Raw genomic sequence first — 16221 nt, 5'->3', positions numbered from 1 at the left:
GAGATAGTTATGGTAGTGGGGGTCATGGTGAGGGTGGGAATGGTAGTTATGGAAGTAGATGAAGGTACGGTAGAACTCAAACTACCATGAAAATCGTTAATGGTAGATATGGTATTATCATGGTAGGGACGAATGGTAGAGAATGGTAGCCTCTCTTCACCTTAACCTGGCCCAGATTTTCGTCCTTTTGTAGATCATTTCACGTAGCTCAGTGGCAGAAAAAAGACAATGCTACGGCTCTACGTCCCTTCCATAGCACTTCTTCGTGACTAGCATCATATTCTAGTGTTAAGCTATTGTTACAACGCAGTATTGAAGATGGAAGGATGTTAACTCTAGGCCAAGTTAGAGTAAAAAGAGTCTTGTGATGGTATTTATGGTAGTTATGGTAGGTATGGTAGGTGTGGTAGGTATGGTAGGCATGGTAGTTATGGTAGGTGTGGTGGGTATGGTAGTTATGGTAGGTATGGTAGTTATGGTAGGTATGGTAGGCATGGTAGGTATGGTGAAAATAGAATGGTAGAAACAATAATGAAAACACTGGCAACATCATGGCAGGGAGAGGATGCTGATTATCATGGTAGGGAGACAGGAAACTGACTATGGTGGGGCCTATTCATCATGGCAGCAGTCCTGGGGTTATGGTAGCAGTGTCACGAATACCACACAATGCCATGGTAGGGATACATAAAGTCCCATGGTAGTAACAATCACCAAACGACTTATATCATGGTAGTGAGAGGAAAAATAAGTATGGTAGTGACGTAATCATCATGGTAGAGATCCCGAGGGTATGGTAGCGTTGCCATGAGTAATGAAAAATACCCTGCCCTATGGTAGTCACGAAATTGCACGAAACAGCTCAAGAAATCATGGTAGGGAGACAGAACTAATTATGGTAGTGACGTAATCATCATGGTAGTGGTTCTGAGGGTATGGTTGCGTTGCCATGACCACCAGAAAACACCCTGGTCTATGGTAGTCACGAAATTGCATGACACTGACCAAAAAAATAATGGTAGAGAGACGGCACTAACTATGGTATCAAATAATAACTATGGTGGAGGCCTGATCATCATGGTAGCCGTCCTGAGGGTATGGTAGTGCTGCCATGAGAACCACACGATGCCCTGCCTGCTCACTGCGCCTGGCTCCTGCGCAGTTCCGGTCAGGTGCGCCTCGTAACAACTCCCATACCACCATCCCCCGCCATGGTGCTGGGCGCAGTGCTCTGAAGGGTTAAGGCAGGGTGGTTAGGCAGGGTGATGATGATGATGATGATGGTGGTGGTGATGGTGATGATGATGATGATGATGATGGTGGTGGTGATGGTGATGATGATGATGATGATGGTGATGATGATGGTGGTGGTGGTGGTGGTGATGTTGGTGATGATGATGATGGTGTGATGATGATGATAATGGTGATGATGATGATGATGATGATGATGGTGTGATGATGATGATGATAATGGTGATGATGATGATGATGATGATGATGATGATGATGGTCTGTCTTACATTAACTTGAAGGATTTTTTTTTCTATCATTTTTTTTTTTCCATTTTTCATAGATTAGTGGTAGAATAAGACACTACTGCATCACCACAGTGACACTTCTTCGTGACTAGCATCATATTCTGTCATTAATCCTTTGTTAAACCCTAATAATCTAGTGTACAAAAATATTCTTTACCCCAGGGAACGATAAATTCTGAAATGATTTGAAAAAGTGAAATTAAGTTCATTTTGTACCGGTGGCAGTTCAGAATTCTTGGCCCTTGTGTCAAATTGTATCACTCCACAAGGGTAGTGAAGTTTTTTTTTTAAGTAGGGGGAGGGCGACATGGAGGCGATTTGTTTGTGGCCACCCCATTACGAGATTTCCATAGATAAACAGACAGACCTCTACTGACCGTGCTGGTAGGGGTCGTTCTCGCGGTCGTGGGTGGAGAACGGCTTCTGGTCGTGGTAGCGGAGGTCGTTCTTGGCCGTACTGTCCTCGCGGTACGACCCTACACTTAGCCGATACTGCTCTCTCTCACTGGCAACACTAGGGAGACACGACAAGGAAGATATCAGAGGAGAGTTGCTAGGATTTATAGTAGTAGTAGTAGTAGAAGTAGTTGTAGTAGTGTGTGAATTCAGCAGACAGCAGGTTCGAATTTGCTCTCTTCAACAACCACCATCCTTCTCTTAGTGGGATGCATGAACAAATCGATGGTGGACGAGGAAGACGAAAAATTAGACAAAAAAAAATGAAAGAAAGAAAAAAAGAAAGAAGGAATGATCAGATGAAAAAGTGCAGTGAATGAATGAATACAGGTAATTAATGAAAGAAAAGGTGCACTGAATGACGGGGTGTATAAAGTAACGAAAAACACACTAAAGGATAGAAAGACACACCAGAATGAATATTTGAATAAAGGAAGGGCAAACCCATGAGTGAGAATGGAGGAAGGGAGAGAGGAAAGTAAGAAGGAAGGAAGGAGATGTGCTTTAAAATGAAGGAAGGGTGGAAGAAAGAAAGAAAGGAGGGAAGAATGGAACGAGGAAAGGAATGAAGGGAAAGGAAGAAGTAAGGGAGGAGAGTGCAGCAAAATGAAGAAAGGAAGGAAGAAGAAACGGAAGGAAGGAACGAAGGAAGGAAGGCAGAAAGAAATGAAAGGTGCAATAAAATGAATGAATGAATGAATGAAAACTATTAACGTACTAATCACCTAAACTTATCCCACGTAGCAGTCAGCGTGTTGCCATCCCAGTCACTAAGTTCCACACGTAACTGATGCGGCACGCGGCTGGTTAGGGCATGCAGCACTTCATTACCTGTAAGGAGGATGGCGGGAGGGTAAGGTTGGTAGGTTACACAAAGAGAAGGGAAAATTGGACAAAACAGGGCAGGCAAGACAAGAGGGAGAAGAAAGAGAGAAGGAACTGTAAGAGATGAGTTAAAGAAAAAGGGAAGCAGAAAGGAAAAGAAAAAGACACTACAAATTTCGATGGGTTAGATATCAAGGCACAGAATTGAAAGGTTGGAAGTAATCATAAATTTATCAGTAACTACAAAAACACCACACACGCGCGCGCACACACACACACACACACACACACACACACACACACACACACACACACACACACAACATCCACTCCCTCACTCACCTATCCAAAACTCTCCATTGAGGTCACCAAACCCATTCTTGTACTCCTCCCAGGTGCGATTGAAGCTGATACGGGCATGTGGAGGGGGCGGGGGCGGGCGTGGGTGTGGATGTGGGCGTTGTGTGGGCGTGTGGTGGGCGTGGGGGAAGCGAGAGAGCACCACCGTCCACCCTCCACCCTCCACACTGTGTTCGCATCTGACTTCTCTTGGTGGAAGGCTGGGTGGTTTGATCTGAGAGCGATATATTATGGCGAAGTAGTAGTTGCAGTAATTATAGTAACAGTAATAATAATAATAATAATAATAATAATAATAAACAGGTAAGAACTCCGTGCCCTCACCTGTACTATAGACGCCCACGACCCTCTTCGATGCGCCGCGAAACAGTCTTCAGGTAGCGCAGCGTGGGAGAGGGAGGTGAGGGCGTTGATGGAGGCGTGTAGGGCGTTGAGAGAGGAGTGTAGGGCAGCCACCTCCCCTCTCATCTCCTCCTGCGCCTCACTCAGGAACCTCACCTGCGCCTCCATGTCCTCCTGGTCGTCACAGTGGCCCCGTCGACGCCCCCCACCTGTCTACAGAGGGAGGCGTTAAGAAGAGCAAGAGAATGATGATGATGATGATGATAAGGAGGAAGGGAGAAAATATGATGATGATGATGATGATGACGATGGTGATGATGTTCAAACTAATAGTACGAGTAGTTATGATGACACACACACACACACACACACACACACACCTCCCCATACAGTACATACATTTCTGACAAATTTCTCTTACCTTCGGGCTTTTAGGGAGAGCGAGAGAGCAGGAACCGAGTAACAGTAACAGTAACACTATGGCGAAGTAACCGGGGGACGCCATCTTGTTACTCCAGTCTCCCTGTTACCTCTCACTTCACCCTATCCACAACAATTTTCACTGGGGCCTGAAATTAATTGAAAAAAGTGAATAATCCGAAAAAGGAGAGAGAGAGAGAGAGAGAGAGGTACAAAAAAAAAGGGTAGTGTCTGTGAGTTGCCTATCTATCTATTTATCTATCTATCTATCTATCTATCTGTAAATGCACTAAAGTTACTAATTTACGAGAGCATCATAAGAAATTTAAAACATATGAAGATAAAACTAATTATATATGTTACAGTAGGTGAAGAAATTTGATGTCTTTGTCCTTGTGTTTTGTTCTTTGAGTATTTACAGGTTAATGAAGGCTGGGACGAGAACAACAGGTAGACTGAGGGAGAGATGGGATTCGGAAATTTGTTAGGACTGGATGGAACAAGCTAACAGATCGGAAAAAATGGAATAATACCACCCTGGGCTACCTGATTATCCACCACAGTTCACTCTAGCTCTTCCACATCAACACCACACACTAATACCACAACACCACAAATAATACCACACCACTACTTCCACCACATCCACAGCCACCACAACGCCTATTCAGTGTCTTCTTACCACATCATAAAACCACACGTAATGCCTCAGTACCACCGTTTATTCCAACCACATCGACACCACACCTACTAAACCACCACACCACCACCACCACCACACTTAGCACCACAACCCACAATTTTTTTCACCACACTTGCTAAGCCACCACCACACACCACCACAACACCACACATTTTTCACCACACCACCACTCTTAATACCACTCCAATACCACTCCTACCGCACCTCACAAAAACCTTACCACATTAATACCACTCACTACCACAATACCTCAAATTTCTCATCACCACACCAGCTCTACCACCTCACCACGACGCGTACCACAGCAAGGAGGCGACTGTGGTGTGGTGTGGTGCGGTGTGGTGTTGTGGTGGTTGGGGAGGGCCGGATACCTAAGTGCCATTGTCCTCGCTGGCACTGATGACCTCACCAGATGCAGTGCCAGACATCACACACACACACACACACACACACACACACACACACACACACACACACACACACACACACACACATGGATATACACATGCACATAACTTCACACACACACACACACACACACACACACACACACACACACACACACACGGATATACACATGCACATAACTTCACACACACACACACACACACACACACACACACACACACACAGCTCAGCATTCGATATGGAGATGACAATTTTAGGCCAAGTCAGAATTAACAAAAAAAAAAAAAAAGTGACGCTTGCCCATACGATTACACTTAGCCATCAACTGAGCTGAATGGGGTTAGGGATGTTTGCCAGCTTAAAATAAACACACTATAGAGCTGGTTGTCAAGAAATACAGCTCACTCGAGTCATAACTGTTCCGTAAAGCGATTCTAGGAAATTGTGTGTTCACTTATCCCATTCGCCCTCTGAATTTTAGGAAGGCGTGAGTTAGTGTGAAATAGTTTGTGTGTGTGTGTGTGTGTGTGTATGTGTGTGTGTGTGTGTGTGTGTGGAGGGCTGGGGGGGTGCATAGGGTACTGCATGAGTGAGGGTAGGAAGGGAGGGGTACGGGCAGGAGGGGAGGAAAGGGGAAAAGAGGGGATGGGTAAAGAGAGAGGAATACAGAGAGAAACAGAGGGTTAGGGAGAGAATGAGGGGAGGAGAGGGTGAGGAGAGGAGACGAGAGGGAGAGGGGAGGTAGGGAGCAGTGAAAGAGGGAAAAGAAGATTGAGGGAAGGGATGGGCAGAGAGAGAGAGAGAGAGAGAGAGAGAGGGTTACTCATCATCCTACGTCAGTGAAAGATAGCAACCTTTTTCCGTTTTCCTTAAATAACCTCCACTCCTACTCACAGTGTGCCTTTGTCTTCTGTCACACTAGAGTCTCACACTAACAGCTTAAGTCACATTCTCACACTTACAGCCTTACTTATTTTATCTATTTACTTTCACATCACAGCATCACACAGTCTCACACTTGGGAACTTCCTTACGTTGGTTCTATTTTCACATTCAGAATATCACTCACTCAAAACCTCACCTCCTCTCTCTCTCTCTCTCTGCCAAAAACATTACCCCTCCCCTACACATTTACGGTACCGGAGACGGATCTATTTACTAGCCACAGGAAGGATAAAATGACATCCTTAACGCCTTCCATCTGGTGACTAATTTTTCCACTTTAATCTTGCTACTTGCGGACGATTGTATTCAGCTCAGGAGCGACTTTTCCAGCTGGGGGGTTTAGATATTGCCTTCATGAACCCATTTGTTACAAGAGACCCGTCCTTGGTTGAATAAAATCGTCTAGAGGGAATATGCAGAGTGGCCAGTAAAAGGCGCTCCACTTTAAATTCACCTGCTGTCATCTTGTGCTTCGGGGACGGCTGTCTGCTGATGTGGACGTGGATGTTTTGATGGAAGTAATAAATAAATAAATGATACACGTTAGACACTGATAACACTGGCTAGGCCGTCTCCACAGCACACGAAAAACCACCTGGCTGAGTGGAAGAGGAGTGTTATGTACTGTATGTGCCACCCTGTATACCGTACACTAGGTGGGGAAAAAAAAAAAATGCGGAGTTCATGCCATTACCAAGGCCAAGGCTCGTAGAAAATTGGTCAAAATCAACATATAAGAAGAAGAAGAGCGTAAGGGTAAACAAACTAGCCACTGTTGGACCGTAATAGTTATTTTCGCAGATATTGGGTGTCATAAATGAATTATTCAGTGATCGATTGTAATCTACATGTAGCTCTTCTGTATATGTGAATTGAGATAACTGGAGCATTAAAAAAGACGACATAACGAAGACTTTCTTATCTTGATCTAGAGTGATACTTCAGTATGGTGGATGTCACTTCCGAGAATTTTGAGCGGCTCCTGCCTGATATATTAAAAGATATTAAGTCATCCTTATTTGTGGCCATTGATACAGAATTCACAGGACTTCTAGCTGATAAGGTCTTTAAAAACAGGTAAGACGAGAATGTTGTTGTTGTTGTTGTTGTTGTTGTTAGTTCATCTGAAATATTAAACCCAGTTAACTCTAGGCTTATGTTCCCCGTCACTACAGGTACAGTATTTCATGATTTATGTTCTTAATTACACTACATTTAGAAGCTTTCCATTGCTCTGCTAAATTGTGTCAGGAAGTGCGTTGGTGGAGGGTTAGTGCCCCTCCTTGTAAATCAGCTAACTCAAAGACAAATGGCCACCCCTTACAGGATTGTGGCACCTGGCAATTGATAGTTTTATTGACATTTGATGTTTGGGTATATGAATTTGTGAATAAATCCTTTAGTATAAAGTATAAAGTTCTGGCCTTTCTTTTTCAGTTTGTTCGATGATGGCCGAGAGAGATATGGTAAGCAGCATAAAAATATCCAGAAATTTACCATATGTCAGCTGGGCCTGGCAGTCTATAAGGTTGGTTAATAAGTAATGTTGTAAAGTTGCTCTTTCCTACTGTATATCTTACTGTACTGTATATAATAGTTGGTTTGTTTTAACTCCTTCAATATAGTGATGCCTTTTTCATTCTGTCATGCTTTTTCAAGACCATTGTATTTAGCTGACAAGAGAATTTTCAAACAGTGGTGATTTGAAATAGCCATAGTTAACGTCCGTACTATTAAAGAGCTTTCCTAAGGTGCATAAAATTGTATGGAGATGGAAAAATAAAACACAGAGTATGTCACAGGACTGAAGGGGTTAACCTGATAGAGCTAGGGCACTCCCACAACTTGAATACTAGGTCATGGTTGCAGGAAATTCATTGATCCTTAGGTATGAGGTAGGAATGAGCCTCCTTGGTTACTAGTTAAATCAGCCTTCCAGTGTGACTACATTTGGCCTTCGTTTGAGCTGGAAGGGCTTAGTACATGTCCTGTGGTATTGTAACATACAGTATACATACATATATTTGCAGAGACTGGTGATCATGCGAGTACAGTACTGGTATGTGTAAATATTTTCACCCAGTGGCAGTTCTCTGTGTGTTGTGACTTTTGAGCCATTTCCCTGGTAGTGTCCTAGGCTGAAAATTTTCAAGCTGGACCTCATCTCACACCACATCTTCCTCAGTCTGCCTTTGCACATCTTCCCTTCACATTCACACCCATGACCCTTTTTAGCCAGTCACTACCTACCTTACTCTCAGCACATCCAGACCATTTTAGCCTACCAATATGCGTCACCTCAATATTTCTCATCCCAAATATCTTCTGGCAAATTGTTCTCAGCTCCATCACTCGGCGAATCCCCTTTATTCTCAGCTTTCATTGCTTCTGGATCCTGTTTCATCCTATCTGTTTGGTGGGAATTAGGGTTACAAAAATAATAATGATGATGATGATAATGATAGTGACGATATGGATTCACTATACTCTGCTTGTGATGTGTACTGTACAGAGTGTTCCTGAGAGCAACCAGTATACTGTAACCAGCTACAATGTGTACCTCCGACCACAGTCCTGCACCTCGTATGACCCATTCTTCATGTGCCAGACCTCAAGCATTGAGTTCCTTAAGAAGTACAAATTTGATTTCAACAAGGTAAAGTTAGTCCTTGTTTAACCCTTTGACCACTAGGACTTCTCTTGGATGGGAAAAAATCATATACTGTAGTGTTTTTCTAAATGTAATTTCTAGATGTACTAATGGCAGGGAAAGGATTACTTGAAATTAGTTTCTGAAACCTTTGAAAGATATAGTTAAACTATGTGTGGTATATCATTTCACATGAAAAATGTTAGACAGTGTTAATATTGTTATTGTCAAATAAGATTATATATTTTCTGCAGACAGTCAGCACAAATGCTATTTCAAGGTACAGTATTCATTTTGGCTGGAGGGTTTGATGTGCAGGCTAGAGCCTGAATTGCCATCCTAGCCTTATTGTCATCATCTGTAGATGGTTTGTTTCATCAAATGGAACTGAGCTACTCCTACAACTTTAAAATATCAGGTCTTGTTTGCATGAAAGCCAATTTGTCTCCATTTTGAGTTGGAAATGAGTTTTGCTGGAGTTCTAGTCAAACTGACCTTCCATTCTAAATCGTACTTGCCCATCAAGTGAGCTGATAAGGTTAAAAATCTTTGTCAAATTTGAACACATGCACTCCAGTTACAGTCTTTAACAGGAGTTGCTTAGTGTGATTCAGCCAGTCAGTGGCAGTTATCCTCTTTTCTTATATTGTTTCAGTGGCTGTATGATGGTGTGCCTTTCATGAACTCTGATGAAGCAGATGAACTTGTGAGTGAACTACACTCAGTGGTGAAGGGAGACAAAGACATAAACCTTCCATTTGAGGTAACAAGTTCAAATCTAACCAGTATGTCATGTATACTGTTAATCTAGGAGAGGGGGAAATTGAGGATAGATAGAGGGATAGGATGGAGAGCTCTATGAGTGAAGGTAGTGTGAGTTAAGAGGGAGGGCACCCTGATGGCAGAGTACTTGGTGACATGATGGCACTGTTTTTGGCCAAGTTGTCTGGACATTGAAAAAGAATGTTAAAAAAACATGAATTATGATGAGTAACAAGGAATTACTGTATTTCAGCTCCATGACCACCTGAGTGCACTGAAAGAGTGGGCATCGTCAGCACTGGAGGGTGCCACCACAAGCATCACCGCCTCTCTCACTAACACCTCACAGCTCCTGCTTGTCACAGCCATTCGTAACCTCTTGCTTGATCTGTGGGCTGACCTGAAGAATGGTCAGGCAAGTGAGCATTGACGTTGGCATATTAGTATTTGCTTCTTCTGCAGTCTGAAGTAGGAGGGATTCTTATAATCAGGTCACGCTAACTTGGCCTAAAATTGTCATCTCTCAGTCTGGAATATTGTTTTGTAACAATAGAGAAACCATAGATTAAGATGCCTGTCAAGAAATGCCGTGAAAAGGATGTATAGGGCCATGGTATTGCCTTATTCTGCCACTGAGCTACATAAAATAAGCTGCAAAAGGAAAAAAAATCTGGGCCAAGTTAAGACATAGAGTCACTTCTCAGTAGCTAATGATTTTTTTTCTCTTTTACTCTAGCCTGTACCAAATACTGCTGTGGTAATCAGAGTGGGAGAAACTTTTCCAGTTAGAGGGTGAAGCCATTGTATGAGATGTCTTTCATATGTTGCTTAAGTGCATAAGTAGACAGCAGAAATATACCACAGAAAAAATGTTATAAATTTGAAGAGAATAGTAAGATTATTTGTGTTCAGGCATTTTGTGTTTATAATTACCCCAGCATCAGACTAGAAGCTGTCATATTACTGTATTTAGGCAGGCACAATATGCTTCATGCCTTCATCATTCTCTTCATAGACAAATCTGGGTACAGAAAGCATCAGTGGAAGTAGCATTCATTTTGAAAAGTATATGCTAGTATTAATCTATCTATCTATCTATTGCCAGACGCCATAATCTTGTAAAGGGTGGCCATTTGACTTTGAGTTAGTTGTTTTATGCAATTTCTCCCTGAAATATTCTTAAAATTTTTGTAACCATATCTGTCTTCATCCAGTCTCAAAATACTGTGCTCATGTCAAGTGGACAAATCTAGAATAACATTCTCATTTACTTGAACATGTATTTTCCATTCAGATCGCAGTGATGAAAATGTGTAAGTTGGAACGGGAGAAATTAAAGAGCATGCATGAGGCCGGAGTGAATTTGGTTTCAACTTCGGTGAAATAATTTTGGACCTCACTTTGTGTGTTATTTCAGTCATTGCATAGATATGGGAGTGCCCTGAGGTATCATGTGGAGAGACTAGAGAGTGAGAGACTGACCAGGAGAGTGTGTGAGTGAGGTGGAGGTGGAGACTAAGGGTGAGGTGGGGGGATGCAGTCATAAGGTACATGAAACATGGTTAAGTGAGTTGTGGGGAGGGCAACCTGATAGCAGAGGACAGGGTGACAGAGGCAGTTTGTCCACTCCTCGAGCATTAAGGTGTCACATTGTATGTTTAAATATATCAGTAAACTTTAATACATGCTCTCCTTTCAGATTGTGGTGCGGAAAGTTTCAGAATCAGAGAGGAAGAAGTTGAGGAGTGCGGATGGGGATGGATCGAGCCTTGTGTCAGCTCTGATAGAACAGCTCCTGGGCTTCACTGTTGTATTCCGCTACCTGGCAGAGTTGCAGAAGCCATTGGTCCTCCATAATTGCCTCTTGGATTTGATGCTGATATACAAGCAGGTTGGTTCTGTTGAGGAAGTAGAGGTGGTTAGGGGAATATGAAAGGGGTTATGTAATGCTACTGTAGTGTCATACAATTTTTTTTTTTTTTTTTTTATTGCTTTGGTTCAGTTGCACTTAATTTAGATTTTAGTGTGTGTGTGTGTGTGTGTGTGTGTGTGTGTGTGTGTGTGTGTGTGTGTGTGTGTGTGTGTGTGTGTGTGTGTGCTTTCTCATTTCTCCTCCTCCTCCTCCTCCTCCTCCAGTCATCATCATCATCGTCATCTACATAATTGTCTCCCGGTCTTGATGTTCAAATACAAGCATGTTAGTTAGGCTGAGTTAGTAGAGCAGGTATTTGTTGTTGTTGTGGCCCTAAGCTTATCTTTATGTGAACCCAGTGAACTGCAGGCTGATGCTTTTCTTCTCCTGCAGTACACCATCCTCTTCTTCATGATAGGGAGGGAGTTGAGGAACATTTGCATAACCAAGTAGTGGAGTCATTCTTTTATATCAGTGCCACCACATGAAAGCATCCCTCTCCACCACCAGTGTTTTATTGAGCTGCTATATTGCTCTTTCTCACTCCATCCTTTGCTGGGAGAAGAGGTCTGGATTTTGATGATGATGATGCTGTATGTACTGTTTTTATGTATATTAGCAGCATTAATTGTATCATGAATGCATTTATTTTATTCTGTCTTTATTTCAGTTTCACCGTCATCTGCCTTCTTCTTATGACACTTTTAAGTCAGAGTTACACAGGATGTTCCCCTTCATATACGATACCAAAGTGTTGTCATCAGAGCTGCGAAGGATATACAGAGATGCTGATAAACATGGTATGGATCTTTTTTAATTTGATACTCATCGGATTGGTTCTATCTGATAAGTTATATCAATTGCGTATGTCTAGATGGTTATGCATGTGAGGTGGAGTTGGTTCCAGAAGCTTGAATGGTGTGTGAATGATTATGTGGTCCATTTCATTAGCATTGCTGTTGATTAGTTCTGCCTCTATTATATGTTTTGTTTTTCTTGCATTCTGGACCCTACCTAACCCACCTGTGAGTGGGAAGAAGGAGACTAGAAGATGATAATGATGTTTGAAAATATATACAGGCTGCCTCATTAGAAGTACAGAAGCTTTTTTCATTTGATTATTTTGCCAAGAAAGGATTGGATGATAGATAGGTAGAATGTTCATTTTCTTTTGAAATGAGAAAGAAAATCATCATTTTCTCTTTCTCTTACAGCAGTGGATGAATAGAATGTTTTTTTTTTCTCTCTTGCAGTGAACTCGGTGATATTTGACACAGCCTTGGGGTCCTTAGCAGCATCCCTAATGGAGGAGCTGCCAGTGTTGTATCGGCCCTCAGTCACACTCCTGCCACATGGATGTAAATATGGTGTGTCACAGGGTCATGTATACAGCATTTTTATTTTATTTTTTTGCTTCCAAATGATGTGACATTGTTTTAAGAAAGACCTTTTGTACTGAAGGGGTTGTTGAAGACCATATTCAAACCCCTCCATTATGAAAAGCTTCTCATAATTTAATCATTGGTAGATAGCAAGAAAGGAAGTAAAAAATATATTATCTGAGTATCATTCATCATATCATTTAGAAAGGTTCCAACATGCTTGCCTGCATCAGCCTTTGTCAGCTAATTGCAGCTCTTCAGGCTGCTTGATCTCTAACTAGAGGGATCACTTCTTCGTAAGCTTTCCATTCTAGTTATCCTGTAACCTGTCATGCACAGTACTTTACTCAGTCCTTTTTTTTTGGACATATATTTCTGGTTGTAGGAATGGCATAGAAAAACTGAGAAATGTTTACCAAAATTCTGTACAGTATTCTTTCCATGGCTCCACCTGGGAGGCAGTAATTCTTATAAAACTTACATGAATATAACTGAAGTTACTGTAACTCCTTCATTATAGGGAACTCCAAAGCTAGAAGAAAAAAAATCAAACAATAGCCAAAATGAAATAATGAAACTAATTTTATTTCATTTAATGATCTGGCCAAACTGAATTAAAGTTACTAGGACCTACCTGTGACCTAACAGATGGTGATGGTGTCAGACTACACGAGGCAGGTTATGATGCTTACCTCACTGGTTTCTGCTTTCTCAGCCTCTCACACTTCCACGCCATGCTGCAGCTGCCATCGTGAGTTAGTCATCCTTACACATCAGAGTCTACTGTTAGTGAATTGGGGTGGACTGGGATATACTGTTGCTAAATAATTTCAGCACATGTCTTTAGGTGTTACGGTATCACAATACATACTCTACCTCCACATCTGCCAGAGTTTAATCAAATTGAAAATGACCTCAATTGTAATGCTTCATCTTTTAACTCTGATCGCCTATAATATTCCTTCTGTACAGAAAGATGCAGCAGCGACCACTGAGCCCCCGAGAACACTTGTATGCACTCAAAGCCTTTGTCAACAGAGTCCAGATTCAGCAAGCCAGGACCATGTACATAGTGAGTGTAACAAGTATATTCAACCTTGTAGTGTTATGGATCATCCACTTTAACATGACAGAGATTTTTCTCTTTTAGCAGCTTATTTCCCTGATCTTAGTGGCAGAGTATAGCAGTGTATGGTTTTATGTATATTCTTTTCATAGCACTTTCTTCTCACTAGTGCTATGTTTTAGTGTTACTGTAATTTCTTATTCCAGCTCAGCATTTAAGATGGAGAGGTGGAACTTTAGTTCAAGTTTAGGTGTACAGAGTAAATAATAGGTATTTATAAGTAAATATTTGAATATGAATTGCATCCAAGATTGGGCTTTTTTTTTTTTTTTTTTTTTTTTTTTTTTTTTTTTACTGTCGTTGTTGGGGTCCCAGGCTCAACCAGGCATGAACCTGGTGGCGTATATGTTTAAAGTGCCATTCTCCAGCATTCCACCATCCTCCTTTCGGAAGATGGGAAGGGACCTGAGGGACATTTGTACTGTATTACCAGACATTGGAGCCTTCCAGTTATATAGTGGCATTAGACAGTTTCAGTGAGTCTTTTTTTTTTCTCTCTCTCTCTCTTGTGACACACAAAAAAACAGATTATACCTCAGGCCTTCTTTCACCTCTGATTCATGTCCTTTAAGAAACCAAGAGTTACTTTGGATCTCCCCAACCTTTTATTAAATTTATTTTGCAAAAAGTTGTTACATTTTTAGTTAATGATAAAACAGTAACTCTTCTTCATTCAGAGTTGCTTGTTAATCATAATACAGTAATGCCTCATGTTCAGATGAGCCTAGGATCACTACTGCAATAACCATGTAGATAGTTTTACTTGCCACTGGGACATCTGCCAAGGTTTAAGAGGTGAAGTAACATATTGATTGCACACACCTTAGACTGAAGATAATGACTGACACTACCAATACCACAACAGAACCTTGCTGGGAGTGATCCAAAGGTCAGACGACCTCCATGGCTACTGGTGGAGGCACGGCACGGGTGGTCACGCCTCACCCCAGCCCTTGTGTCCACTGCACTGGCACACTACGGACACATAGAGGTCCGACCCTTCAACAGACACGCTGCTTTGGTTGCAACAACATCTTGGAAGCGGTTGGTGCGAGCTTCTGTATGATTCTCCTACTTTTATGTTATCTCTTTGCTGCTGGATCTTAATTCATCTTAGAATCAATTAGTATAAGCTGTTTAACACCTTAGTTCCCAGAGTTGTTGCACAAGGGATTTTGCTGGAAGGGTGCTTGGCACACCGCCTTCCACCTGTTGGCTCTTAGTTGCGAATCTCATAGGTCCCTCCCCTGGGGTTCCCTTCTTTATTAAATTTTGAAAATGCCCAGTTCCGTCCCATATTGAGGACACTGGACGCAAAGAGGTTAATAGTTTTCCTGTTATTATTCTTAATATACAAGCCATGCTAATTGCTATGTCCTCTTGAGGGCAGTTTATATGAGGTGGTTCATCATCATCATCTGACCTTTTTTCCCACCCAGTGATGGGGTGAGGTAGGGTCCAGAAGGAAGGACTAGCAAAAAACATGAAAAGGGGGAAATTTATCAACAGTATCATCAGTGAATTGTCTCATACAGTGATTCACTCACCTCTGAAGCCCCTGGAATCCTGACTCTGCCTCACAGGGATGCGGTCATAACGTTTTGTAGAACCTCACCCGAGTGTGTTCTTTTGCAGGACCAGTGACATCTATCAGAACCTGGCCAGTGACAAGGTGTTGAAGGCCCAGGTGTACCACAGATTTAGACATTCTCCAGTATTCAGGACTATAGGATGGTGAGTTAGATTTCTCCTATAGTCATATTATTAAAACTGAGAGCATGAAGGTGTGAGAAACATTTACTGGTAATATTTGATGGTCATCTCACATCCAACTGGTGGGCTTCCATGCAGGAGTTAGCCATTGGAGATGGTAATGGTGATAATAGTGATGTTGATGATAATTTTAATGATGATGAAAAAAGTTCTTTTTAAGTGCAGTTTTTCATTCGTAATAGAAAGTAAGAATAAATGGAACATATTTTTCCTTTCAGGTCAGTAGGTTTGGTGTCATCAGGGTTAAGTGTGTGGCTGTTCTACCAGACATTCAAGAAAGCATTAGGAAAATAAGGTATAATGGTCTAGTCACTCACTTAAAGGTGTATTTAATGTTATACGTGAATTTTTATACTGTATAGTGGAAATGAAGCTTTCAGTTATTTATATATGTACAGTATTACAATTCTCAAGACTGGAAGTGTTTTTGCAATAACCTGAACCATTATTTTAAAACTTATATAGTACTTCTAGATGGTTTCTAATTTTCAGTGGATTTGAAATTATTTTTGCCACACAAGATTACCAAAATCATTAGGAAGTACAATTGTTGTTGTTGCTTAACCCTGGTCTGTCTGGCCGAGCAGACTCATCGACAACAAGTAAGCAGCTGCCTATG

The 16221-nt window shown here is 41.7% G+C and overlaps 2 protein-coding genes across 2 annotated transcripts; one reads left to right on the top strand and one right to left on the bottom strand.

The window, feature by feature from the left end:
• Nucleotides 1–1055: 1055 nt before the first annotated feature.
• Nucleotides 1056–5026, bottom strand: LOC145402938 (microfibril-associated glycoprotein 4-like). The gene is made up of 6 exons (XM_080274832.1): nt 4916–5026; nt 3504–3734; nt 3162–3393; nt 2720–2825; nt 1916–2052; nt 1056–1231 (listed from the first exon to the last, which is right to left on the bottom strand). Exons 1-6 carry the CDS (start codon nt 5024–5026, stop codon nt 1056–1058), a joined length of 993 nt encoding a protein of 330 aa, XP_080130958.1.
• A 1908-nt stretch (nt 5027–6934) lies between these two features.
• Nucleotides 6935–15963, top strand: LOC145402888 (pre-piRNA 3'-exonuclease trimmer-like). Its single transcript, XM_080274795.1, has 13 exons — nt 6935–7074; nt 7435–7525; nt 8510–8653; nt 9303–9410; nt 9663–9824; nt 11109–11300; nt 11992–12121; nt 12575–12688; nt 13352–13454; nt 13676–13775; nt 14695–14873; nt 15465–15563; nt 15821–15963. Exons 1-13 carry the CDS (start codon nt 6944–6946, stop codon nt 15894–15896), a joined length of 1629 nt encoding a protein of 542 aa, XP_080130921.1. The 5' UTR covers nt 6935–6943; the 3' UTR covers nt 15897–15963.
• Nucleotides 15964–16221: the final 258 nt, after the last annotated feature.

This window comes from Coenobita brevimanus, chromosome 59 (genome assembly GCF_032717465.1).
Source record: "Coenobita brevimanus isolate Jiangsu-jjx chromosome 59, ASM3271746v2, whole genome shotgun sequence".
Taxonomy (NCBI): Eukaryota; Metazoa; Arthropoda; class Malacostraca; order Decapoda; family Coenobitidae; genus Coenobita; species Coenobita brevimanus.
The sequence above is the reverse complement of the archived record's forward strand: the minus strand, read 5'-3'. Positions and strand labels throughout refer to the sequence as shown.

Excerpts from the sequence above, each read along its gene's own strand:
- LOC145402938 (XM_080274832.1), bottom strand. The coding sequence starts at position 5,026 with ATGGCACTTAGGTATCCGGCCCTCCCCAACCACCACAACACCACACCG. Across the intron at positions 2,826-3,161 it reads CAATGGAGAGTTTTGGATAG|GTAATGAAGTGCTGCATGCC; the intron begins GTGAGTGAGGGA and ends TCCTCCTTACAG. Across the intron at positions 1,232-1,915 it reads GAACGACCCCTACCAGCACG|AGCACTGCGCCCAGCACCAT; the intron begins GTCAGTAGAGGT and ends TTAACCCTTCAG.
- LOC145402888 (XM_080274795.1), top strand. The coding sequence starts at position 6,944 with ATGGTGGATGTCACTTCCGAGAATTTTGAGCGGCTCCTGCCTGATATA. Across the intron at positions 9,411-9,662 it reads ACATAAACCTTCCATTTGAG|CTCCATGACCACCTGAGTGC; the intron begins GTAACAAGTTCA and ends ACTGTATTTCAG. Across the intron at positions 12,689-13,351 it reads GCCACATGGATGTAAATATG|ATGGTGATGGTGTCAGACTA; the intron begins GTGTGTCACAGG and ends GTGACCTAACAG.